This window comes from Marmota flaviventris, chromosome 14 (genome assembly GCF_047511675.1).
Source record: "Marmota flaviventris isolate mMarFla1 chromosome 14, mMarFla1.hap1, whole genome shotgun sequence".
Taxonomy (NCBI): domain Eukaryota; kingdom Metazoa; phylum Chordata; class Mammalia; order Rodentia; family Sciuridae; genus Marmota; species Marmota flaviventris.
This window is the reverse complement of record NC_092511.1, coordinates 19,690,058-19,716,433: the sequence shown is the minus strand read 5'-3', so window position 1 is coordinate 19,716,433 and position 26,376 is coordinate 19,690,058. Positions and strand designations below refer to the sequence as shown.

The following is a 26,376-nucleotide window of genomic DNA, read 5'->3' as shown; positions in this document are numbered from 1 at the left end:
GGAGAGCAAAAGGCAGCCCCGTTTTCCGGGAAGGAAATTGTTCCCAGAGCAAAACCACAACATGGTTGAAACTTACATTCAGTCAGACCAACAACAAATTTGCTCTCACCACCCACTCTGCATCTGTTAGTACCAACCTCGTCACCACCAAGCAGCCAAACCTGGCAGAAGGGACAGCGGTCAACAACACAGAGCCCTGGGCTTGCTGCTTTCCTCAAGCCAAAAAGTGTCCAGGACTTGAAGGAGAGTCCCCACCCAGTTGCCTTCACAGTGACTGGACAGCTGTCAGGAACACCTTCACATTATGGTCCTGGCCTGACAAGTCTATCCAGTGTGCAAACTCAAAATAAATTCTCTGAAATCACTGGTTGTTACATGTCCTGAGAATTTCTAATGTAATTGTCTATTTTTTTTTGATACTGGGGATTGAACTCAGGGGCACTTGACCACTGAGCCACATCCTCAGCCCTATTTTGTATTTGATTTAGAGACAGGGTCTCACTGAGTTGCTTAGTACCTTGCCATTGCTTAAGGCTGGCTTTGAACTTGGAATCCTCCTGCCTCAGCCTCCTGAGTCACTGGGATTACAGGTGTGCATTACTGCACCTGGATATTTTTTATTATTATTATTTTGTGGTTCTGGAGACTAAACCCAGGGCCTCACTCTTGCTAGGCAAGTGCTCCTTTACTGAGCTCCACCTCCAGACCAGAAACAACTGGTTTTTGAGTGTTGGTTGTATATCCTGCAACTTTACTGAATTTATTTACTTATTTTTAAGTTTTTTATACCTTTATTTTATTTATTTATTTTTATGTGGTGCTGAGTATAGAACCCAGGACCTCTCATGTGCTAGGCGAGCGCTCTACCTCAGAGCCACGGACCCATTATTTATTATATATATTATTTATTATTTATTAACTCTAACAGTTACTCCGTGATCTTTAGGGTTAACTTCATATGAGACTGTCATCTGTGATTAAAAGTAATCTTACTTCTTCCTTTCCACTTTGGATGATTTTTATTTATTTTTCTTACCTAATGGTTCTGGCTAGAAATTTCTAGTGCTATGTTGAAAAGATCTTAGAGGGAAAACTCTGTTTTTCACCAATAAGTAGGATGTTGGCTGTGGGATTTTCATATATGACCTTTACTATCTGGAGATAATTTCCTTATATTTCTAATTTGCTGAGTATTTTTATCATAAAATGATTCAAATATTGTCAAGTGCTTTTCTTCTGCATCCTCTGTGATGATTGTGTGATTTTTGTCCTTTGTTTTGTTCATGTGGTGTATTTATTTATTGATTTTAGTATGCGAAAGCATTCCCAGGGATAAATCCCACCTGGTCATGGTATATGATCCCTTTTCTTCTTAAGGTACTGAGGATTGAACCAAGGGATGCTCTATCACTGAGGTATCTCTAGTCTGTTTTTGTTTTTTGTTTTGTTTTGAGATAGGGTCTTACTGAATTGCCCAGGCTCCAACTTTCCATCTTCCTGCTTTGGCCTCTGGAATATAACTGGGATTACAGGTGTGCAGCACCAAGCCCAGTGGTGGACAATCCTTTGATGTACTTATTTTGCAGAGGGTTTTGGCTTTGATATTCTTCAGGGATATGTCTGTAGTTTTCTTTTATTGTGGTATCTTTGTCTGGCTTTAGTTCAGGGTAATGCTGGCCTCCTGGAATGAGTTTGAAGGTTTTCCCTCTCCTTTCAATTTTTGGAAAGAATTTAGGATCGTGGTTAATTCTTTTTACAAACGTTTTGTAGGATTCTCCAGTGAGGCCAACTGGTCCTAGGCTTTCTCTTTGGGGAGGTTTTCGATTACTGATTCAATCTCCTTTCTAGTTGAAGTTCTATTCATCTTTTCTATGTTTCCAGGAAGTTAGCCATTTCTTCTAGGTTACCCAATCTGTTGGTGTATAACTTCAGTAGTCTCTTACAATCCTTTTTATTTTTATTTCTGAGGCATCCATTGTAAGATTTTCTTTTATTTCTGATTCTAGTTATTTCAGTCTTCATCCACCTATGGGACTTGGTGGGGGTATTGGGGCCTGTGTGAAGTATATTATAGTTTTCATTTACCTCAAGAAAAGCCTAATGTTCCTGTGATTTTTTTGTCTTTGATTCATGAATCATTTAGGAGTATGTGTCTAATTTCCATGTACTTGTAAAATTTTCAGTTTTCCTTCTGTTATTGTTTTGTAGTTTCATTCTATTATGTTCAAAAAGATACTCTATTTTTCCTGGTGCTGGGGATTGAACCCATGGCCTTGAACATGCTAGGCACATGCTCTACCACTGAGCTACAACCCCAGCCCCAGAGGAGATACTTTATATGTTTTCAGTATTTTAAAACTTATTGAGCTGGGCATGGTGTTACACAAGACTGTAATCCCAGTGATTTGGGAGGTGGAGATAGGAGGATTGCAAGTTTAAGCTGGCCTCAGTAACTTAGTGAGGCCCTGAGCAACTTGGTGAAACTCTGTCTCAAAATAAAAAATAAAAAAAAAAGGGATGGGGATGTAGCTCAGTGGTAAAACGTTCAATCCCCCGTACCAAAAACAAACAAACAAAAAACTTAATGAAACTTGTTTTATAGAAAGCTATTTTATAAATGACAATAGTCTTTTTTTTTAACTCCCATAGTAAGTGAAACTATCATAGTACACACACTTTTTTTTTTTTTTTTTTGTACAGAGGATTGAACTCGGGGGTGTTTAACCACTGAGCCACATCCCCAGCCATTTTTTTTGTATTTTATTTAGAGACAGGTTCTCACTGAGTTGGTTAGGGCCTCACTAAGCTGCTGAGGCTGGCTTTGAACTCATGAGCCTCCTGCCTCAGCCTCCCAAAGTACACATACTTCTTATATTCTAAAGTATTGCTTTATACTTATTACAAATGTTGCCAGGTGCAGTGGCACATGCCTATTATCCCAGGCATGTTATCCCAGGGAGGATGAAGCAGGAGGATCACAGGTTTGAGGACAGTCTGGGAAACTTAGTGAGACTTTGTCTTAAAATAAAATGGACCAAGGAGGTAACTCAGTGGTAAAGTAAGTGTCCCTGGGTTTGTGAAAAATAGAAAGTCCTGGGCTGGGGATGTGGCTCAAGCGGTAGCACGCTCGCCTGGCATGTGTGCGGCCTGAGTTCGATCCTCAGCATCACATACAAACAAAGATGTTGTGTCTGCCGAAAACTAAAAAATAAATATTAAAAAATTCCCTTTCTCTCTCTTAAAAAAAAAAAAAAAAACAGAAAGTCCTGTGATCCATTTACAGTCTTAAATGTAAAATTACTGAGGATGTAAGAAAAATCTGCTGAAGAGGAAACAGAACAAATGGTTACCAGAAGTTAACATCTGAATGTGACAGATTCACAGCCCCTTGACAAACAGTGGGTCAGGGGAGGGGGCCAGCCTGACCAACAAGATAAACTGCAAAATGCACTCCATCCCACCACCAGAGAACAAAAGGAGGTGGGAACAACTAAAGGTATATTTATGTAAATAACCCAATGGAGACAATGAAACCTAGGCGACATTCTTCAAGAAGATTGTGCACCCAACAATCTCAGTACTCAGCCAATGAGGAACAAGGGCGGGACCTTGCGCTCTAGGGGATAAAATTTTGATTTTAACAGGCGGGGGGTGCCTGCTCCCCTAGACACCTGATCTTGCAAGACTATCAGTGAAGCCTCCCTTTTTGCTCTGCGTGTGTCTCCTAGTCCATCCTTTGGGTTTGTACAGGTGAGCTGTGTTTTCCACAGGTTCAATTCCCAGTACCCCCACAAAACAAAATAACCAATGTCAAGGAGTGAGAGCAGCCCTTCCTAAGGATAGGTGAAAGCCCAGGCCTGGACTCGGGCCATCTGGGGTTAAATCTGTTTTTTTCTTCCAGCTAGTCGTATGATCCTGGCAAGTAATATACTTTTGCTAAGCTGCTATTTATTCATTTGCAAAATGAGGACACTAACACATACCTCCTGGGGTATATATGCTAAATCAGGATTAGTTGAAGTCTGATTATAAAGTGTTGTCTGGGCTCTTCAATTTGAAGGTTCAGGCAAACATCTCTGGGAACACTAGGAAGCCTTCCATCACCCTGAGAAAATGCTGTAAAAGCTGGGCATGGTGGCACACTTTAATCCCAGCAATTTGGGAGGCTGAAGCAGGAGGACTGAAAATTTGAGGCCAGTCTCACCAATGTGGTAAGACCCTTCTCAAGCAAATAAAAAAAAAAAAAGAAAGAAAGAAAGGGCTGGAGATGTAGCTTAGTGGTGAAGCACCCCTAGGTTTAATCCTCCCCCACAAAAAAAAGAGAGAGAGAAAGAAAGAAAGAAAATGTCTTCTTTGTACTCCCCTTTCCTCCTTGTGGATTTCCCAGTAAGGAGGTAGGGAAGGGCAAGAGAGATCAGGTTCATTCATTCAACAAGTACTTAAGGAGTACCTTCCAAACCCCAGGTATCGTTCTGGGTGCTGGAGACAGCAGTAAACAAGACAGAGCTCCTGCCCGCACGGAACCTCTATCCTAGTAGGAAGGCAGGTGCTGGGAGCCATTAGCCAAGTAGGTATGACAATTTCCTTGCCAGCGTACCCCATGTTGCAGTGACATTGAATGTAGGTGACCTTAAGGTCAGGCAGTAAACAAGGGAACAAATTGTTGTTGCTGTTGTGTTATTTTGCAGTTCTGGAATGGGCCTTGTGCGTGCTAGGCAAGCACCTACCACTGGGCTTCATCCCCGCCCCGAACAAGTAATTTTTAATGTCAGCTGGTGGTAAGAGCTATGGAGGGGGGAAAGAGAGCCAGGTGGAAATGACAGGGAATCCAGAGCTGGGGAGTGTCACTCCTATTCTATTTGGAGTGGCCAGGGAAGGCCTTGACACTAAGGGGCCATTTGGGTGAGACCCAGCAGGAAGTGAGGATGAGCAGTCTGTTATAAGGAGGGTGAGCATTGCAGACAGAAGGACCACGAGGGCAGAGGTTCTGCAGCAGAGCGTGTTTGGTTGGAGTCAGAATAGCAAAGGAGGGGACAGGAGCAGTTTAGGACTTCAGATTTCATTGAGATAGATTTCAGTGTGTCCCCCAGAACTGTTACATAATCTAAATGTTTTCAGGTTTTGGTACTGAGTCTTGAACCCAGGGGCACTTTACCAGTGAGCTATACCCCTAGCCCTTTTTATTTTTTTTTCTTTTGAGACAAGGTCTTGCTAAGTTGCCCAGACTGGCCTGGAACTTGTGATCCTCCTGGTGCCTCAGCTTCCTGATAATTATTTTCTATATTAGTCTGTTTTGTATTGCTATCACAGAATACCATAGCCTGGGTAACTTATGAAGAACATAAGTGTATTTCCTCACACTTCTGGAGGTTGGGACTTCCAAGTTCATGATGAAGGCTCTCCGGCTACAGCATCAACTGGGGAGGAACATCAACATGGCAGAAGGGTAAGAGAGAGAGCAAGAGAGACCTCTCCTTCCAACTTGAGCCCTTTCATAAAATGCCTAATCCCACCCATGTAGGTTGCTGTCTCATGACCTGAGCCCCTCTTAAACCTGAGCTCCACTCTAGTGCTTGTTTAGCATGCATCAGGCTCTGGGTTCAATCTCCAGTTCTAAAAAAAAAAAAAAAAAAAAAAGGCCACCTCTTAATAACATCATTTCAGTGACCAGGTTCCTATACATAAATTTCGGGGACATGTTAAGGTGGCAGCACTTTCCTTCTGCTTTCCAATTTTTAGCTTATTTCCACGTGCCCCACATGCCTGGATTTTTCACATCACCAGGACCTATAAATACTGAAACTTATGGGATCCTTCAGGGCTTTTTTTTTTTTGTACCAGAGATTAAACCCAGGGATGCTTTACCACTGAGCTACACTTCCGGCCTCCCCCCAACCTTTTTTTTTCTTTTGAGATAGGGTCAAGGACTTGCTAAGTTGCTGAGGCTGGCCTGAAACTTGTGATCCTCCTGCCTCAGCCTCCTGTGTTGCTGGGATTATAGGTGTGTACCACCATGCCTGGCTTCCATTTTTCCATAAATAGAAAAATATAAAAATTATTAAAAATTATAAAAATTCTAATTATCACCTGCAGATGTCTCTGCCCTCCTCCTCCTTCTCTTTCTTCTTGTTCTTTTTTTCTTTGTAGGCTTATACTTATTTAGGGCTGGAGATGTGTAGCTCAGTGATATAGTGCTTGCCTAGCATGTGAGGCCCTGGATTCAATTCCAAGTACTGAACAAAAAACGCCCTCTACTGCAGTTTTAGTGGTGGTTGGGGGAGAGTATTCAATTTCGTGTGGCTGTTTATCATAAATTCTTAATAGGTTTACAGCAGAATATTGAAAAATGTAGTCCCTAGTAAAGGCCACAAGGAGGCAGATTGGCCCTATATTTAAGGGCTGAAGTTTGCATCCTGGTTAATCCAGTAAGGGGAACCACTGAATTGGAGAATATTTCCATTGGACTGAGTCTTCAAGGGCTTTCTAGTCTGCTTTTTTTTGGTATCTGTGTGTGAAGCTGGGAATTGAATCCAGGACCATGTGCATGCAAGGCAAGCACTCAACAACTGAGCTCTCTCCAGCTCCTCTCTAGTTCACTTTATTGAAACAAAGAATCAACCTAGCACAGTGGTTTACACTTGCAATCCCAGAAACACTGGAGGTTGAGACTGGATAATGGAAAGTTCAAGGCCAGCCTCCCTAATCTACAGAGACCCTGTCTCAAACATAAAAAGGGATGGGATTAGGGGATGTAGCTCAGTGGTAAAGCACCCCTGGGTTAATCCCGCGTACAGGGGAAAGAAAAAAAGTGTAGGCCAGCCCTACTCAAACTGTAATATGAGTAGGATTCACCTGGGTTCCTGTTTAAATGCAGATTATAATTGTGCTGAGATTCTGCAGTTCTAACAATTTCCCAGGTGATCCCAATGCAGGTGATCTGGGGAACCCACATTGAGCAGGAAGGGTGTAGGCCCTAGTTCACTAATGTGGCTGCGCATGAGAATCACATAGTATGTTAAAAACAACACTGGAATCTCATCAGAAACTCTGTTTTGGTTACAATGAGGTGTAACTTTGGCATTGTTTTTAAAAGCACTCTCCAGCTGACTCTAAAGTGCAGTAAAATTTGAGCACAACTGGCTTTGGGGACACTTATCACTCTTTTTGTCCACTCAACACCTAAATCCTGCCATCTTAGGCAAGAGCCCACCTCCCACTATTGACAGGAAAGTCCAGAGTCTCCCTTTCTCCACTCCCCTGGGCACAGCAGCATGCAGTTTGGGCTTCACCAATCAACAAAACCAGAAGTCACTGAAATAAAGAAGTGGAGGACACACTGTGTGCACTTTCACAGAGTTCTGGCACTGGTGGCAGCCACATGGCTTTCAGGGACAGTAGAGTCAGTTCCCAGAGCCTGTTGTCTGTGCCCATCTGCAGTGACTGGCTTCTGACCTCTGAGCATTGGTCCTAGCTGCACAGCTTTTAAGACTGGTGCTGAGCCCGGTGCAGTGGCGCATGTCTGTAATCCCAGTGATTGGGAAAGCTGAGCAAGGAGAATCAGAGTTCAAGGCCAGCCTCGGCAACTTAGTGAGGCCCTCTCTCAAAATAAAAAAGTAAAAACTCTGGGAATGTAACTCAGTGGTAAAGCACCCCTGGGTTCAATCCCCAGTACTAAAAAACAAAAACAAAAGACTGGTTCTGTGGTTCTGGAGATTGGAAGTTACTTGATATAATTGTGGACACATGCTCATGGCCCTTTGGTTACATTCATAATAGAAAATTTAAAACTCACATAAGCTGGGTGTGATGGCACATGCCTGAAATCCCAGCGACTCAGGAGGCTGAGGGTGGGGGATCAAAAGTTTGAGGCCAGCCTGGGCAATTTAGTGAGAACCCTAACTCTAAATAAATAAATAAAAAGTGCTGTGGATTTAGCTCAGAGGTAAGTGCCTCTGGGTTCAATCCCCAGTAACATAAAATAACAATGACGAAAAACTCAAAAATAAGCATATAGATCAATGAATTGTTATTCGTCAAATACCCTTATAACCAATACCAGTACCAGAATACAGGATTTGGCATCCTGGGGACCCTCCTTATGACCCTTCCAATTATAATGCTCCCTCTCTAGAAAGAAGATCCTCCTACTTTTAGGGCAAACATTTCCTTAATTAAAAAAATAATAATAAAAATAATAATATATGACCTCTGTACCTTCCTAAACACACTATAGTTTTGTTTGCTTTTCTCTGTCTCTCCCATTGAAATTTAACTGTTGAAAAGACTGGATCAATTGTCCCATGAATTCTACAAGTCTGGATTTTGTTGATTGATGTAGTTAAATATGTTTCTCTGTCCTTGGGTTTTTTATAAATTGGCACTTGGATTCAGACTACAGATTTGATTCCTTTTTTTTTTTTTTCTTTTTTTGCATGGCCTCATTATAAGAAGTATTGTGTTCCTGGTATTTCCATGTATATTTTGTTAGATTTCTCTTTTTGTGATGTTAATAGCTATTGACTTTGACTAAATCCATTAATTCATTAGAGGTTACAAAATAATAAGATTCTATCATCTCTTCTTTCTTTGTTGGAATACTTCTTATATAGAAATTTCATCTAGTTTACTATTTAGTTACCTAGTATAGTTTATATAAGGAAGGCAAGATAAATTCTTGATTCTTTACTCACAGGGGAGGGTATGTGGAGAGAACATTTCTCTGACATCCTGTGATAGTGACCAATTAGATGTGTGTATGTGGGAGGACTCATTAATTTGTGGGTCTAAAAAAAATTTTTTATAGCAATTCTGGAATTGAACCCAGGACCACTGAGCTATATCCACAGCCCTTATATTTTTCGAGACATGGTCTCATAAAATTGCTGGCACACACCCGGTGATTTAAACACATTTAATATGGTCTAACTGTCTGTCTTTGGCCAGAGTGGGCATCTTCAAGGTAGTTCCCAAGCCCTATTTTTATGTCCTTACATTCTGAGTTTCTTTGTTGTCTGATGTGACAAGTTATTTTGGGCCCAGCTTACACATTTCCTATCACAAACTTGGAATCTGCCATTTCAAGCAGCTCCGGATTCTTATAGTGGGAAAAGGAATTTCCTATTGCTCAGAGTGCTACATCCTTCATAGTTTATTGCAGTTGCCTTGCACTCACTTACATGGGGTTGCAAACCTTGCCCAGTTCCAGCGCCTGCTCAGTTGGCCTGCAGAGTGTGGAGCAGCAGCAGGCTGTTGCGGATGCCCCACGGAGGTTTCCCTTTGCTTTTCCCTGTGTACATGCTGACGCTGAGCAGCCTTTGTTTGTGTTCAGGTTTTGGCCCTGCTTGTATTTGGGGCTTTGTGGGAATACCTTGTCACTCACTACTTTTGCTGCACACTGCCCATGTTATCCTAGTTGCTGTGTTTTTATGCAAGGACTTGAGGAAAATGGAACATTATGCCATTGTTGCCAACTTTTTACTGAAATCGCACTTTACTATCCTTTTAAGAAATGTCCTCCACTGCCTACATTAGCTAAAATTGGTTTTTACTGTTGGCAGCTGTGAAAAAAAAAAATGATACTGACAGATCTTAAGTTAAGCTAATAGGTGGTGGAAGAAAAGATTTTGTTGTGTGATCTGTTTTAAGACCGATAAATTGGGGCTGGGGATGTGGCTCAAGCGGTAACAGGCTCGCCTGGTGTGTGCAGGGCACTGGGTTCGATCATCAGCACCACATAAAAAATGAAATAAAGATGTTGGGTCCACCGAAACTGAAAAATAAATATTAAAAAAAAGACCTATAAGTTGCCAAGTGGATATATAGCACTTTGGTCAAAGTTAAGGCTGTTATGTGTTGGGACCTCAAGAAGGACCCACCTGCTGGATCAATTCACTGCTATTTCCCTGGAAATGCACAGTGACTAACTAAGACAGATTCTTGCTAGAGGCCATGGGGCCATTGTGGATTCATGAGGAAAGTTGGATCAGGAAGATCACCCTTCTGATCTGTGCAAGATGGACTCGGAGTGTGGTGGGTAATCAGAAAATTACTGGTGGTCCAGGAGAGAGGACAATTACCAAACCTGAGCTATGAGCATTCGGGGCCAGGTGAACGAGGTGGGAAGACTCATCAGCAGTGGCGACTTCAAGGCTGGGTAATCAGAAAACAAGAAAAACAAAGGAGAGAAAAGAAAATTTAAGTTCCCACGTGTGCAATCTAGAGTTTGAACTGAGAAAGTAATCCCTATCCCAGGAACTTATTCTTTAAACAATTCTTACCAAATATTTATTTCCCAGGTAATATTTCAGTAGTCTGTTGAAAAAGTGAAGTTCAGTCTGTGTTCAGGGGAGAGTCCTTGCTCCAGTGTAAATGCGGGGACACAATAGCCAGGCTTTGGGGTTACTTCAGCTTTGTCCCTGACATGCCAGTCAGCTCACCTACAGAGGGCGCTCACCATGCAGCATATTCACCGTCTAGTGTTTTGCGGCAAGTCAGCCTTCAACATTTCCAGGCCCAGGACGTTTATGTGATTGACTATGCAACACTTAATCAAATGGAATCTACTACAGGGCCTTCCCAAGAAGCACAGGTGGAAAGGCCTCTCCAAGTCTTGCTGTTGTCAAAGTAACATCAGTTTTGCTTCCTGTATGTCTGGTGTCTAAGCAAATGGATCTTTTTCATTTAACATAAAAACCCTGCATTTCAGACTGGGGTTGTGGCTCATGGTAGAGAGCTCGCCTAGCACGTGCAAGGCCCTGGGTTCGGTCCCTCAGCACCACATAAAAATAAAGATATTGTGTCCATCTACAACTAAAAATATTTTTTAAAAAGCCCTGAATTTCAATGTAATATAACATTTTAAGCAATAAGTTCTCTTCCACCTGTACAAACACTGCTGATTTACAATCTACTTCTGCATTTCACTGGCATTCAATAAATTACAAAGGGATACAAGCAAACATGTTTGGTAAATCTCATTGGATACAGTTCACTTTGTAGTTCAAAGAGTTTTGTGCCAGATTTTTTCTTAGCTTCTATATCATAATCATAATCTTAACTTTTAGGTTAATCATGTGATGGTAAGACAAGGGCTCTCTCTTCATCTTGGTGCTGCAAGTCTGACATCTAAATTCAGCATCCTGGCAAGTGCTCCTTTGCTTGCACCCCACTCCTTCCTACAGGCTCCTTGATCTTATTTCAGGTCATACTAGTCTTCTATTACAGATCACCTCAAGTCTATGTAGGAAGCTGTCATAAACATATTCAACTGCCCTCTTTCCCTGACCTCTATTTTATCATTAGTAGTCACTGTTCTAGCCATTACCTAAAAATGAAGTTCCCTCTCAAAGGATAGTTTCAAAAGCCCATTGAGAACTGGGGGTGTGGCTCAGTGGTAGAGCGCTTGCCCAAGCACAGGTGAGGCAGTGGGTTCCATCCCCGGCACCACATAAAAATAAAGATGTCGTGTCCATCTACGTTTTTTTTTTTTTTTTTTAAGCCAATTGAGAAATTTGTGAAAAACCCCAGGCTTATTACTTTTGGTCAAGGGATGGTTTCGATTAGAAAATAAATTGCCAAAAGCCAAGCCAGTGTGTGTGATGTGGGAAAGATACTGGGGCTTGAACCCAGTGTCATTTTACCACTGAACTGTATCTCTAGCCCTTATTTTGGGGGATGGGTTTCACAAAGTTGCCCAGAAGAGTCTGGTATTTGCAATTGTCCTGCCCCAGCCCAGCCTCCTGAGTTCCTGGGATTATGCGTGGGCTGCAGCCCAAGACCATGCCTCCTATGTCTATCTCTGCCTAGGCAGTCTTGGCATGTAGGCACCAATTCATTTACTTCTTCCCTTTTTCAAAAAAATTTCAGCTGTTCTCCCGAACTGAACTTACTAATAACACATTTAAAATCAGATCACAACTATTTGGCTCTTACATATGCTTACCTAATTACTTACTTTTGCTTTCTAAGCCAGATCATATATCTGAAGGCAAAGACCATATCCTATTTTTCCTATACCAAAGGCAGGATTATATGCCTCACCCTAGACACACAACAAACACGTGGGGGGTAGGTACAAGACACCATGAAAAACATTCTATGTTTTGTTTGGGCGGAAAGTCGGGGAATTGAACCCAGGAGCACTTTACCACCGAGTTACATCCCCATCCCTTTTTATTTTCTATTTTGATACAGGAGCTTGCCAAATCGCTCAGGCTGAACTTGAACGTGTGATCCTCCAGACTTGGCCTCTCAAGTTGCTGGGATAACAGGTGTAAGCCATCACTCCCAGATCTAGGTGATTCTTATAAAGTTTAAGCCAGACATGGTGGTGCACTTATAATTTCAGCTACTCAGGAAGCTGAGGCAAAAGGACTTCAAATTTGAGGCCTGGAAAACCTAGCGAAGCCTGTCTCAAATGACAAAAAGGGCTGTGAGTGTAACTCAATGGTAAAGTACCCCTGGGTTAAATCCTCCAGTATCACCAAAATAAATACTGTTTAAGAAAACATCTAAGTGTCATCCTTCCAGCAGAGATGATTTAACAAATATCAACTGAGAGGGCCTTAATATAGAATTAAATATTTCTTTTGCCAATATATACAGTCAAAGCTGTTGCTTTGGATCACAAAGTATGAAAAACTTCCCATTTTCAGATAAGAGGACAGTCACTGCTAAAATAAGGATACAATCTCTCTCTAGTATGGTGAGCTAACCTTGGTGTCCTGGGTTATCTACCAACTGACTTCTGCAGCTGGCCTTTGGCACATTCAACTAGACTTAATTGGAAGTGCTTAGAACTACACAGCATCTGCTACTTTATACCAGATATTGGGCTTTACTGTCCTAGTGATCCTTCTGTTTTTTAACATAGTTCTTCACAAAGACATTCTTGAAATTACCTTCCCATTTTCCATAGGTTGCAAAAATTTCCCTTCTATTTTTGTCCCTCAATATTTAGTTTGGTATTTTGCATTGTTTTCAGAAGAAATCTTCCATCTCCACCTCCATAAATAAATGAAAACCAAATCACACAGTTGGAAATCAAGTTTTGTTTTTATATGAACAGAAGTAGGCCATCTAGAAATATTTCAGTTTATTTAAATTGTTAAGTAGAATATGAAACCGAATTTGTAGCTAGTACCAGAGAATGGACTTAACTGTTTGGTGTTTAATGAGAACAGCTTCTACATAGGATCCCAAGAGACTTACAGAAAAGGGGCAAAGCCCTAATATTAAGCAAATAAACTCATGTTTCAAACAGATTATACAAAAATTGATTTATACTCCATTTCCCTTTTTTTTTGATATTTAGAAAGTGCAGATTTAACAAAAGGTAGCCATATCCTTTCTATGTACAATGCCAAATATAATTATGCAAACAATAAACTGTCAGTCTGTTACCCAAAAATCCCAGTGTTTAGCTCTCAAACCTTAAGTCACTGAATTGAATAAAGATTAAAGAGGGTTAATAAAAGTAAAAAAGCTACTGCCACATTCCAGATAAAGGGAAGCAACCAATACATTAACCTAACAACAATAGGTTTAACCTAAACTTTTCAAAAAAGCTGTAACATCATTTCATCATTTTTAAGTGAAAAATTAGGGATTATTTGGCAATGCTGCTTTTTACTAGTAAACAATGATAAAGTCAAGTGAGGGAAAAAACCTAACAACAACAACCAACGAATGAGGCATATAAAATTGTTTTTAGGGCACTATCTGAAAAATTCATGGATTTTCATTGCAGATAAGTCCCTATGTTGTTGTTTATGTGAGCCAAGAGGTCATTAAAATGCGTGTCATGACACAGAAAGACTTTCAATGGAAGCTGCTGTCCTAAACTCAGCCTCTGCTCGAAATGAATCATGCTATTCACAATTATTCCAACAAAGGTATCATCTTAGGATGCTAGCAGCATAGCAAACTTAACCTACCCTATCCTAATGATAAGCAATGAAGCCAAACTAGAAAAGATGAAGTGAAGAAAGGACAGGGTTAAAAACAGCTAGAGATCTTATCTTTACACGAGAAGCCTTTTGTTGTCCTTTTTCTAAACCCATGGTAATACAAGTTTTCTAAGAGGATGTGACCATAAGACTCAAATTAATAATATTCTAAAGTATTTCTAAATCTTAAGGTAAAGACAACTTAACACTGAAAAAGTGTTCTTCAGAGGCCAAATCTCAACACATTTGGCAAACATGTTAATAAAATCCACTCCTCTTTCCTTTTTTTAAAATCTTTACTGGGCTACCAAACTGCCAGAGGAGTTGCCAAAATGGAGACTACTCAAATTTAGATTAAGAGAGTTATTCTAGGAAAGTGAATAGGATATACACCTAATTAGACAAACCACAACACCCTCCAAACACTAGTGCATGCAATTAACTCTTCCATTTCATAAACTCAATGGACAGACAGGAAGAGAACAATGGAAGAAGAGGTACATAGAAGTAAAACAGCCAATGAAGAAATCTGGGACAGAGGTTTTAGGGAAGAGTATATGAGAGGAAGACAGCAATTAAGTGATCTTTGATAGTAGGCAGTTAGAATTTATCTTTCAGTTTACTTAGCAAGTTACATCAGTGCTTTATGTAAAACTTGACAAACCTACTAGTTTGCCCCTTTCATTTTTAAATAACTCATACCATGAGGTGGTAGGGGAGGAAAAGCAAATAAAGCAGCATGCAGGAAGATGAGACACAAGGAAAAAAAGTGGCCAAGGAGAAGAATTGGCGGCAGGAAAAGTTTTAAATAACAAGGCCACTGAAAATGAGACTCAGCAAACCAAAGCTATCATTTCTGCATTACCCTTTGTCCTCAATTAACTACTGTGAAAATTATAGCCAAGCAAACCACAAACATCTTAATGGTTTATATTTGGATGATATGTCTCCTGCACATGCTTCCACCAAAACAAAAAAAGGAAAAACCAAATAAGTTCCTTTCCACATAAGGCACAGGACAAAATTAACCCCATTTACATATTCAAGGCGAAAATGAGTGTTTTCCTGGCTTTTGTTTCTTTTGCTATCACATGTCTATAGATTATAGGGACTCAAGCACATTATCCATGACAGAAAATTCCACTGTTGTACAAAATAAAATTGTTAATTCTAACTTTTATTCTTATACAATTTGTAGAATAGAGTTGAAATGATTGCTATAGGTTTTAATGTTGATAAGAACTGGACTATAATACAACTGAAATGCAGTGGTGAGCTGAGCAAGTACATTTAAAAATGAAGTCACAGACATGATTTTTCTATACATTTTTTTGTTTAAAGAAAATTATAATAAAGTCAGCAAGCAGTCACAGATGAAAGAACAAATAAAATAGGTGGTTTGGATAGTTATAATGATGAGAACAAAAATATCTGTTTAACAGAGTTAAAAATGGACAGAGTGGTTTATTTTGCAGCAAGAAGAGAAACGGGTGGTGGATGGCAACGGGTAGAACAGGAGAACGCTCAGCAACATTTGCTCTTCCAGCCTGTCACACCTCCTCCACTGCTGATATCTACATTTTCACTGTTGGGCTCTTTTACCGGGGTCTGGAACAAACACACAAGAAAAGTAACCATGAATAAATACTGCCATGGAGAAATCAAGATTTAATGTCATTTCATGCAACAAAAGGCAATTATACTAACATGAAATAGGTTTCTTCCCCTATGCAAAGTCAAGATTGGAGGCCATGGTTTTGGTCTTTATTTAGTCTGCTTCCTCCAAGCCATAAAATCTTACAGATATTTCCTGGCAACTTTTACTATAGTTTCTGAAATCATCTCTGCCCTCTTTTCAATAAATTTTGTTATCTCCTAGCCCTACCTCAGTACATTTAGTAAATTTAGAGCCTCTCTCTCTCTCTCAAAAAAAAAAAAAAAAAAAAAGCTTGGTGCAATGGCACACACCTGCAATCCCAGTGGCTCAGAAGGCTGAGGCAGGAGGATTGTAAATTCAAAGCCAATCTCAGCAAGCTAGGCCCTACACAACTCAGTGAGACCCCATCTCAAAATAGAAACTAAAAAAGGGCCGTGGTGTGGCTCAGTAGTTAAGTGCCCTTGGGTTCATTCCCAGGTACCCGAAAAACACACATTCACAAACCAAACAAACAAACAAACAAAATTATAAAGCAAACTGTATAAAACAATGTTGGATCACATCTAACTTTAGAGATATGAAATGACTCTTTTCTGTTTAATTATTATTTGCCTTTTTTTTTCCTGGTGGCACTGGGGATTGAACCCATGGCCTTGTGTATGTGAGGCAAGCACTCTACTGACTGAGCTATATATATCCCCAGCTCCTATTATTATTTCTGCCTTTTTTAGGCTGCAGCCTATAGTACTGTATCATTGTTTTAAAAAGGCAATCTCAGCTAATATTAAAAGTGAAGGAGCAAAATGCAAAGTTACGTGATTCAGGTGGGAAATGGATACAGAAAAAAATTCAAAGGACATACACCAAAATGTTACCAGTAAAATTCATACGTGGTAGATTCCTGGGTGATTTTCTTTCTTTTCTGTATCATCCTGTATTTTCCCAATATCTAAATATTACCCCCCCCCCCCCAACACACAGTGCATTACTGGGGATTGAGCCCAGGGGAGCTCAACAACTGAACTATACCCCCAGCCCTTTTTATTTTACGATAGGATCTTGATAAATCGCTCAGGTGGGGGTCTTGAACTTGTGAACCTATGAGTTTTGGGATTAAAGTTATATACCACCACTTTTTACTTATTATTTTAAATGTTTGAACCTTGGAAATGAATTACCTATTCAAATAGTTTAAAATATATATTTTTAAAAAATATTTTTAGTTATAGATGGACATAATACCTTAGTTTTTTTATGTGGTACTGGGGATCAAATCCAGTGCTTCACATATGCTAGGTGAGAGCTCTACCACTGAGCCACAACCCAGGTCCCAAGTTTAAATTGGGGCGGGGGGGTACTAGGGATTGAACTGGGGGGCACTCAGCCACTCAGCCTACCCCCAGCCCTATTTCGTATTTTACTTAGAGACAGGACTCACTGAGTTATTTAGCTCCTCGACATTGCTGAGGCTGGCTCTGAGCCAGTGATCCTTCTGTCTCAGCCTCCCAAATTGCAGAGATTACAGGCATGTGCCATCGCACACCACAAGGTTAAAATACTTTAAATTGCTTTCAATCTAAACTTAATTCTAATGTGAAGCAAAATTACATTTGATGTTTTAACACATAACTTTATTGCAAAGAATATGTATGTGTATGAAACGAACAAAAACAGCAATTAGAGAAATGCAAATCAAAACTACTCTAAGATACCATCTCACTCCATTCAGAATGGCAGCTATTATGAAGACAAACAATAATAAGCGTTGGCGAGGATGTGGGGGAAAAGGCACACTCATACATTGCTGGTGGGACTGCAAATTGGTGCAGCCAATATGGAAAGCAGTATGGATTCCTTGGAAAACTAGGAATGGAACCACCATTTGACCCAGCTATCCCTCTCTTTGGTTTATACCCAAAGGACTTAAAAACAGCATACTACAGAGACACAGCCACATCAATGTTTACAGCAGCACAATTCACAATAGCTAAACTATGGAAACAACCTAGATGCTCTTCAGTAGATGAATGGATTAAAAAATGTGGCATATATACACAATGGAATATTACTCAGCAATAAAAGAGAATAAAATCATGGCATTTGCAGGTAAATGGATGTAGCTGGAGAAGATAATGCTAAGTGAAGTTAGCCAATCCCCTCAAAAAAACAAATGGCGAATATTTTCTCTGATATAAGGTGACTGACTCATAGTGGGGCAAGGAGAGGGAGCATGGGAAGAACAGACGAACTCTAGATAGGGCAGAGGGGTGGGAGGGGAAGGGAAGGTGCAGGGGGTTGGCAATGATGGTGGAATGTGATAGTCATCATTATCCAAAGTACATGTATAAAGACATAAATTGGTGTGAACATACTTCATATACAGAGATATGAAAAATTGTGTTTCTATATGTGTAATAAGAACTGTGATGCATTCCTCTGTCATGTATTCAAAAAATAAAAGAAAGGAAGAGAAGAGAAGAGAAGAGAAGAGAACAAAAAGCTACCTGATCCCCCATCCCCAACTGGGGACTGAATTTAGCAGTGCTTAACCACTGAGCCACATCCCCAACCCTTTTTGAGAGAGGGTCTTGCTAAGTTACCTAGGGCTTCACTAAGTTGCTGAGGTTGGTTTTAAGCTTGGGATCCTCCTGCCTTAGCCTCCCCAAGTCACTAGGATTATACAGGTGTGTCTGCTACTGTGCATGGCTAGTCTGAGATCTTTATGCCTCTATCTATACCTTAACTTTTATATGATAATAAGGAAGCTCTTCCTCAACAGAACACAAATTATATAATGATAATACTATTCAAAGAAATGCCAAGAAGATCAAATTTCATAGTACAGACAGGAAGAAATTAGGAAGACCAAAATGCCCAGAAACAAGGGTATTCCAGTAACTTGTGTGATGACTCCTTTCAGTCATATTCTGCCTATCTAGCCTGGACTGTAATTTTTCATCCTTACCCATCAATCTCTGAAATACCAAGTTATCTTCCACTGATTAAGAAAAAACATTTTTCTGCTGCTTTTATTGTCTTTATTTTAAATATCTGTTTTCCCTAGCCAACGTAGTATTTTTCTACTCTACTTTTTCAAATTTAATTTACACCTTCAAGGAATTCTAACAGGTTTTATCTTTACCTACTTGTTAAATAATTTTTTTTTTTAGATTGTTTGATGAAAAAAATTGGACACAGGGGTGTTCCATCACTGAACTAATCCCCAGTCCTTTATAAAATTTTTGTTTTGAGACAGGTCTTACTACTTTGCTCAGACTGGCCTCAAACTTTCAATCCTCCCCTCAGCCTCCTGAGCTGTTGTGTATGTATCACTTTAGATTCACTTCTTATCTTGAATTATCAATAGCAATACAAAGGATCCATTAAGAGAAACAAATCCACTTGGGCATAGATAGCTCCCATGCTTGTATTCCAGCTGGGTTAGTAGGATGCAAGTTTGAGGCCAGCCTGGGCAATTTAGTGAGACCCTGTCTCAAAATAGAAAATAAAAAGGGCTGGAAATGTAGCTGTGTGCTAAAAATTCCTGGGTTCAATCCCTAGTACTGGGGGAGGGTGAGAAAGAGAAAGAGGGTGCACATAAAAGAAAGAAACAAGTTCAAGAGTGAAAAAGTTGAATCAAGGGGCTAGGCTGGGGGTGTTGTTCAGTGGTAGTGCTTGCCTAGCAAACCCTGGGTTTGGTTTCCAGTGCACATGCGTGTGCGCACACACACAAAGCTGGAAATATGAACCCGGGGATAGGAGAGTAGCTATGAGAGCTCAGATAGCAACTGTTGGTTCTGACTAGATCTGTCAGACTGCTAATGGCTTTTAGCAATCTAGCTAGAAATTCCTTACTTCCCTTCAGAGGATAATGGGTACAGGAAAAAATACCACCCAAACCCAAATTTTGCACATAAATCAGTATTTTTGAAAAGATAAGAGGGGCTGGGTTGTAGCTCAGTGGTAGAGTGCTTGCCTCGAATGCATGAGGCACTGGGTTTGATCCTCAGCACCACTTAAAAATAAATAAATAAATAAAATAAAATAATCTTATTTAAAAAAATATTCCATTGAGACACCCAGCAAAGTAAAAATAGGAACTTAGGGGCTGGAATTGTAGCTCAGAGGTAGAGTGTTTGCCTTGTACATGTGAGGCACTGCATTCGATTCCCAGCACCACATATAAATAATAAAATAAAGGACCATCAACAACTAAAAATAAATAAATAAATAGAACTTACCTTTCGAAGGATATCTTCAGCTAATGTGAGGAACGCCTTTTCAATGTTTATATTTGCTTTTGCACTAGTCTCAAAAAATCTAATACCATGCTCCCTTGCAATCTAAAATAGAAGCAAAATAGCATTGTAAAATTATCACATATGGGTTGTCAAGTGGTTACAACATCAACTGATGTAACATCTTAGAAAATACTAATTTTATTCTGAAGACAACAGTCTCAGATAGAGCATATAAAGCAGATTATTTTAATGAGTCAAACTCTTTCAAAAAACAAACAAAATAGAAGTAATCAAAATAACCCTCTTCTTACCCCAAGAATTTATTTCAGATATTCTAAATCATATATTTCACTCTAGGAGCAAACTTAAATTAGAAAGTCTGTGTGACTTAAACTACTTTCCCTACTTCCCCCACACATATAGGCTTTTGATTTTCAAACTTTGGAATCACACTAATTGATACATTTCTTTAAAGTGCTAAGATGAAAAACTAAGAATTCTTGATTTGTATTTTTCCTTCTATAGCTTAAACAAAGTTAAAAATGCGATAGCCACAGATCTGATTATCCTATATATGTTGGATATGTACTGAAAAATATTCACTCAAAAGATAAGCTACTGTTTTCAACAAGCATTTTAAAAACTATGTGACTAGCTTAGTGTACTCCATCACCACCAGAATCAAGACAATCAAATACAGAATTATCTCCACAATGAAAGGCCAGCATTGCTAAGCATGGTGGCGCATGCCTGTAATCCTAATGACTCAGGAGGCTGAAGCAAGAGGATCACAAGTTTGAGGCCAGCCTAGCCAACTTACAGAGACCCTATCTCAAAATAAAATAAAAGGGCTGGGATGTAACTTGCCTTCCATGCACAAAGTCCTGAGTTAATCCCCGGTTCCAAAAAGGAAAACACAAAACAAACAAGTAAATAAAGTGCTGGGTGTAGCTCAGTGGTAGATTACACCTGGGCTCAATCCACAGTATTGCAAAAAAAAGAAAAGAACAATACGTCAATTTCAATAAAAGACTCTTACCTGTTCTCCTTTGCCTTTAGGTACAACTCTTTTATCGTCCATATCACATTTGTTTCCTAGTAACATTCTTTCCACATCTTCATTGGCGTGCTAAAATGAAATGAAATTCTACTTTTACACACTACATGAATCATGACTTGATATTTTCCAAACATGACTTTATTTTTCTCAATTAGTATCATTTTCATAATATAAAAGTTTTAAAGAAATTACCCTAAAATTTGTTAAAAGCCTACACAAACTCTTAAAATTACCTAGCAAAAGAGATACAATTCCTAAGAAATATCCATGCCAAATGTTATTTCCCCCTAGAGGAGGCTGTCTACTTTCTAGATATAGTCTCAACAAAAAAGGTGACACAGGCAAAACTGTGTTACTGGAAATCCTATACATAATCTAAACCCAAGCTGGATCATGATATTAGATTTTATAATACATACTACCTTATAAAAGTTCTAATTTAAAATTTTATGGAATCCTTAAAGTGGATTACAAGAAGCTCCCACCCAGTAAAATCAATTAAAAACAAAAGGTCACCCCCACTGAAATCACAATGCTATTTCCCCCGCAAAATAGAAAGATCCATCCTAAAATTCATATGGAATCTAAAAGGGCTTCAAATAGCCCACAATGAGAAAAAATATATATATACATGTATAAATTAAAATACTGTAAATATGCTACAATGAAACCCATTATTTTAAAACTGTAATAATTGTCAGGGTAATTTAAAGAGCCAAATTTTTTAACCTTAAAAATATATATATATATATAGGGCTGCAATGAAGCTCAGTGGCAGAGCATGTGCTCAGTGAGGCACTGGGTTCAATCCCCAACACACACACACACACACACACACACACACACTCTCTCTCTCTCTCTCTGTCACTAAATCCCCGATTTCAAGACTGTGTGGTATTGGCATAAAGGCAAACATACACACTAATACCTTCGGCACAACAAAGTATCCATCAAGGCAGTGAAAAGACAACCAGTAAAAGGAGAAAATATTTGCAAATCATACATTTGATAAGAGATTAGTATCTAAAAAATTCAACAACAAAAACCAACCCAATTAAAAAAATAAGCAAAGCTGGGCACAGTGGCAACACCTGCAATCCCAGCAGTTTGGTAGTCTGAGGCAGGAGGACTGCGAGTTCAAAGTCAGCCTTAGCAACTTAGTGAGGCACTAAGCAACTTGGCAAGATCCTGTCACTAAATAAAATACAAAAAACAGCTGAGAATGTGGCTCAGTAGTTAAGTGCCCCTAGGTTCATTCCGCAGTAGCAAATAAAATAAAATAAAACAAAACAAAATAAGCAAAAAACCTGCACAGACATTTCTTAAAAAAAGATAAACAGCTGGAAGTGGTGGTATATGTCTGTAATCCCAGAGACTTGGGAGGCCTAGGAAAGGAGGATTGCAAGTTAAAGGCCAGCCTCAGAAATTTAGTAAGCCCCTGCTCAACTTAGTGAGACCCTGTCTCAAAATAAAACACAAAAAGGGCTCTGGAGGGGCTGGGATTGTGGCTCAGCTGTAGAGCTCTCCCCTAGCACGGGCGGGACCTGGGTTCAATCCTCAGCACCACATAAAAATAAAAAGGCATTGTGTTGTGTCCATCTACACCTAAAAAAAAATAAATAATTTTTTTTTTTTTTTAAAGGCTCTGGATGTGGCTCAGTGGTAAAGCACTTCTGGGTTTAATCCCAAGTACAGGGGGGCAGGGGGGGATAAGGCTGAGGTTGTGGCTCAGTGGTAAAGCACTTGCCTAGCATGTGTGAGGCACTGGGTTCAATTCTCAGTACCACATATAAATAAATCAATAAAATAAAGGTCCATCAATGTCTAAAACAAAATTAAAGAAAAAAAATGAACAATAAGCACATGAAAAGAGGCTTAATATCAATAATCATTAGGCAAACGCAAACCAAAACCACAATGAGATGCCATTTAGTACAGTATTTAAAAAGAACAACAGAAATGAAGTGTTAATAATTAAAAAAAAAAAAAAAAAGAAAGAAAAGAAAACAAGTGGTGACAGGGATGTGGAGAAATTAAAATCTATATTTATTCTTTTTTAAAAATATATTCTTAGATGTTGATGTACTTTTTTAAAAAATTCATTTATTTATATGTGGTGCTAAGAAATCAAACCCAGTGCCTCACACATGCTAGGCAAGTGCTCTACCTCTGAGCCACAACCCATCCCCTAAAATCTATATTCATTCTTGATGGGGAATATAAAATGCTACTACCACTGTGGGAAACAGTTTGGCAGTTCCTCAAAAAGTTAAACGAAGAATCACCAAATGATCCAGCAATTCTACTTCTAGGTATATAACCAAAAGAATTTAAAGCAGGGACCAAAGCAGAGATGTGTACACCAATGTTCATAGTAGCATTATTCACAAAAGTGAAAGAGTAGAAATGATCCAAGCATCCAAAGATGAACGAATAAACAAAATGTGACACACACACACATTCAATGGAATATTGAATTCTGACACATATCACAATACAGATGAACCTTCAAGGCTTTAGTAAATGAAATTAACTGGTTACAAAAGAATAAATGCTGTAGGACTCCACTTATATGAGGTACCTGTAATAGTTGAGGCAGAGAAGAAAATGACAGGGGCTGGGAAAAAGGGGAGTTATTGTTTAATAGACATTAGTTTAGGAAGATGAAAAAATTCTAGAGAAGATGTTGATAGCTGAACAACAGTAAAATCTATTGTTAATACCAATGAACTTGTTATCAAAAAATGATTATATATATCAACCACAATAAAAGTAGGTTGTGTGATTGGTTGTTTTTATGGTTCTGAGGATTAAAGGTAGGGCCTTGTACATGTAAGCATGTGGTCTACTGCTGAGCTCCGTTCCCAGGCCTAAAAAAAGTGTTTAAAAACAAAAAAACACCAAATGACTGCAGTTCAGTTACTTCATAACATAAGACAGCATATCTAAGGTTAGAAAGAAATTAATAATACAAAATATTATAAAGAAACGATCTAGGGATTCTATGGTCTTATCTTAACTCAGTATCTCCTAATTCATGTTACTGCTAAAACAAAGGCAACTTTGGCAAATGTCCACTAACAACCAACAATACACCAAGTGCAATGTGCTAAAATTGTTAAGAGACACTCTTCATTTGGAATCTGTGGATGTACTTCAGGGGCTTCAAGAATTCTAAATAAACACATCACCTGAAATAATCAATAACTGATCACTTCAAAGAGTCGAGTTTTCAAGACATTAATGTGAACTTCCACTAAAACAGAAGACAGTTTGATTACGTATAGCTTTAAAGGCTATTCTACTAAGGACACTCTTAAGTTAAGGCATAAGCAAGCCAATGGAAGGAAGCCAATAAATGATCAATAAAGATCAAAAAAGGTAAAATTCCATTAAATGTAAACAGAAGAGTTAAGGTATTTTGAGCCTGGTTTAAAAAAAATAACAAAGCTTTGGTAACTTGACCACCAATTTATAGCATAACATATCCCCATAACCATATACGTTACTATTCTGAGGATAATGAGGAAATGGTAAAATTCTACAGTGTAAATGTTTAGGAGCTTAAAAACATATTTGAAAGTAAACCTGAAAAAAATTAGACCTTAGAGCCCTAAACTGTCAACGTCAGTCCCAGAGGAATACCATTCCATAAAAGACAGTGGTGATCACATCCTGGGATCAGGGTGAGTTTCCTTCAGGTTCTAGCGGAAATTAAAATGGACTAGCCTGTGCCCAGACTTGCTGTACAAGTTCCTTTTCAACCACTTATTTATTAGCCTTGCTTCCTGATGGGGTTAGGAACCTCTTACCCAAAGAGGGCATGGGGGGAAAGTTCAAATTAGGTCCAATTCAGTTGTCATTAAAACCATTAGCAATGATCTGGAAGACTTCTAAACCATTCCTTTCTCTTTAGAATTGGTGCATATGCTCCCCCCCGCCCCCACAGACAGGAAATTTGGAATTGCATTTGTATTGACTCATTTGTACTTATTGTTTTTTTTTTTTTATTCACAATACCTTTATTTCACTCATTTATTTTTTACATGGTGCTGAGGATCAAACCCAGGGTCCTGCGCGTGCAAAACAAGTGTTCTATCGCTGAGCCACAACCCCAGCCCCCCCAATACTTATTGTTAAAAATTTCACTAGGAAGTTAAAAAGCTTCTGTTGCATTAATGGTGTTTATTCTTAGTATGACTAGCAACATATATAAGCAAGGCACTGAATTTTATATAACATGTTATGACTTAGCTAGATGTTGTAATTATCAGAAATTCTTTTCAAAGTATTATATTAAAAAAAAAACCCAAAGTGTTACTAAAGTATTATATTTTAGTAACAGAACTTACTTATTAGTTCTTGGCTCCTTAACTACTTTTTTTTGGTACTGGGGGTTGAACCCAGGGGCACTTTATCACTGAGCCACATCCCCAGGCTTTTTTATTTACTTATTTTTAGCTTGAGAAAGGGTTTCACTAAGGGGCTGACCTTGAACTTGCCGTCCTATTGCCTTAGTCTCCGATGTCACTGGGATCATAGGTGTGTGCCAGCATGCCCTTCCCCATCTTTTTAAAAAAGGTTATGTTTTCAAATTCAGAAATGAAAAACTATTAACATTATCCAAGAAAGATATATTTTTAAGTTCATTAAATAATAACACATTCCTACTAGTCTAGGAAACTAAGTATTTTCTTGGCTCACATTTTTTCCCCTAATTATTGTTCCTTTTACATAGTAAAAAAAGAGATCTGTAGTGAGGCTAAGAAAAAACCTAAGGGGCTGGGATTGTGGCTCAGCGTTGGAGCGCCCGTCTAGCACGGGTGGGACCTGGGTTCGATCCTCAGCACCACATAAAATTAAAGGCATTGTGCTGTGTCCATCTACACCTAAAAAAAAGAAAAAACCTAAAAATCAGCTGGAATATTCTTCTCTAAATAACAAACACAAGAACTTAAAAGTTCAAAACAGCATTGAACAAACCTTTACAGCTAAGATTACAGCAATACTAATGCATCAAGCACCATGAGGTTAATGTAGGCTTCACTGCCAAACTGGGAACCAGGGGTTGGGGATGTGGCTCAAGCAGTAGCGCGCTCGTCTGGCATGCATGCAAGCCCAGGTTCGATCCTCAGCACCACATACAAACAAAGATGTTGTGTATGCCGAAAACTAAAAAATAAATATTAAAATTCTCTCCCTCTCTCTCTCTGTCTATATCTCTCTCTCTTTAAAAAAAACAAAAACAAAAACTGGGAACCATATCATTCCGACTATACAGGACTTTTTTCATACGTTTCTTATGCCAATAAGCATTTAAATATTTTTCATTGAAATGCACAAAACCTATACAATCATATCAGGCAAAACCACACAAAGACAAATTGGTAGATGCACCACATAGACACACCCACAGAGACATGTTTATGAGGAGCACAAACATGTCTATTCATATATATTACACAACCAGAC

The 26,376-nt window shown here is 39.0% G+C and overlaps 1 protein-coding gene across 1 annotated transcript in view; it reads right to left on the bottom strand.

Moving 5' to 3' along the window:
* Positions 1 to 13,034: 13,034 nt before the first annotated feature.
* Positions 13,035 to 26,376, bottom strand: part of Rab10 (RAB10, member RAS oncogene family) — an 81,509-nt gene continuing 68,167 nt past the window's right edge. The window contains exons 4-6 of the mRNA XM_027933395.2: positions 20,884 to 20,973; positions 19,845 to 19,946; positions 13,035 to 15,554 (exon numbers count right to left, since the gene is read on the bottom strand). Coding sequence (XP_027789196.1) covers positions 15,471 to 15,554; positions 19,845 to 19,946; positions 20,884 to 20,973 — 276 coding nt within the window. The 3' untranslated portion in view covers positions 13,035 to 15,470. The remainder of the gene's footprint in view (positions 15,555 to 19,844; positions 19,947 to 20,883; positions 20,974 to 26,376) is intronic.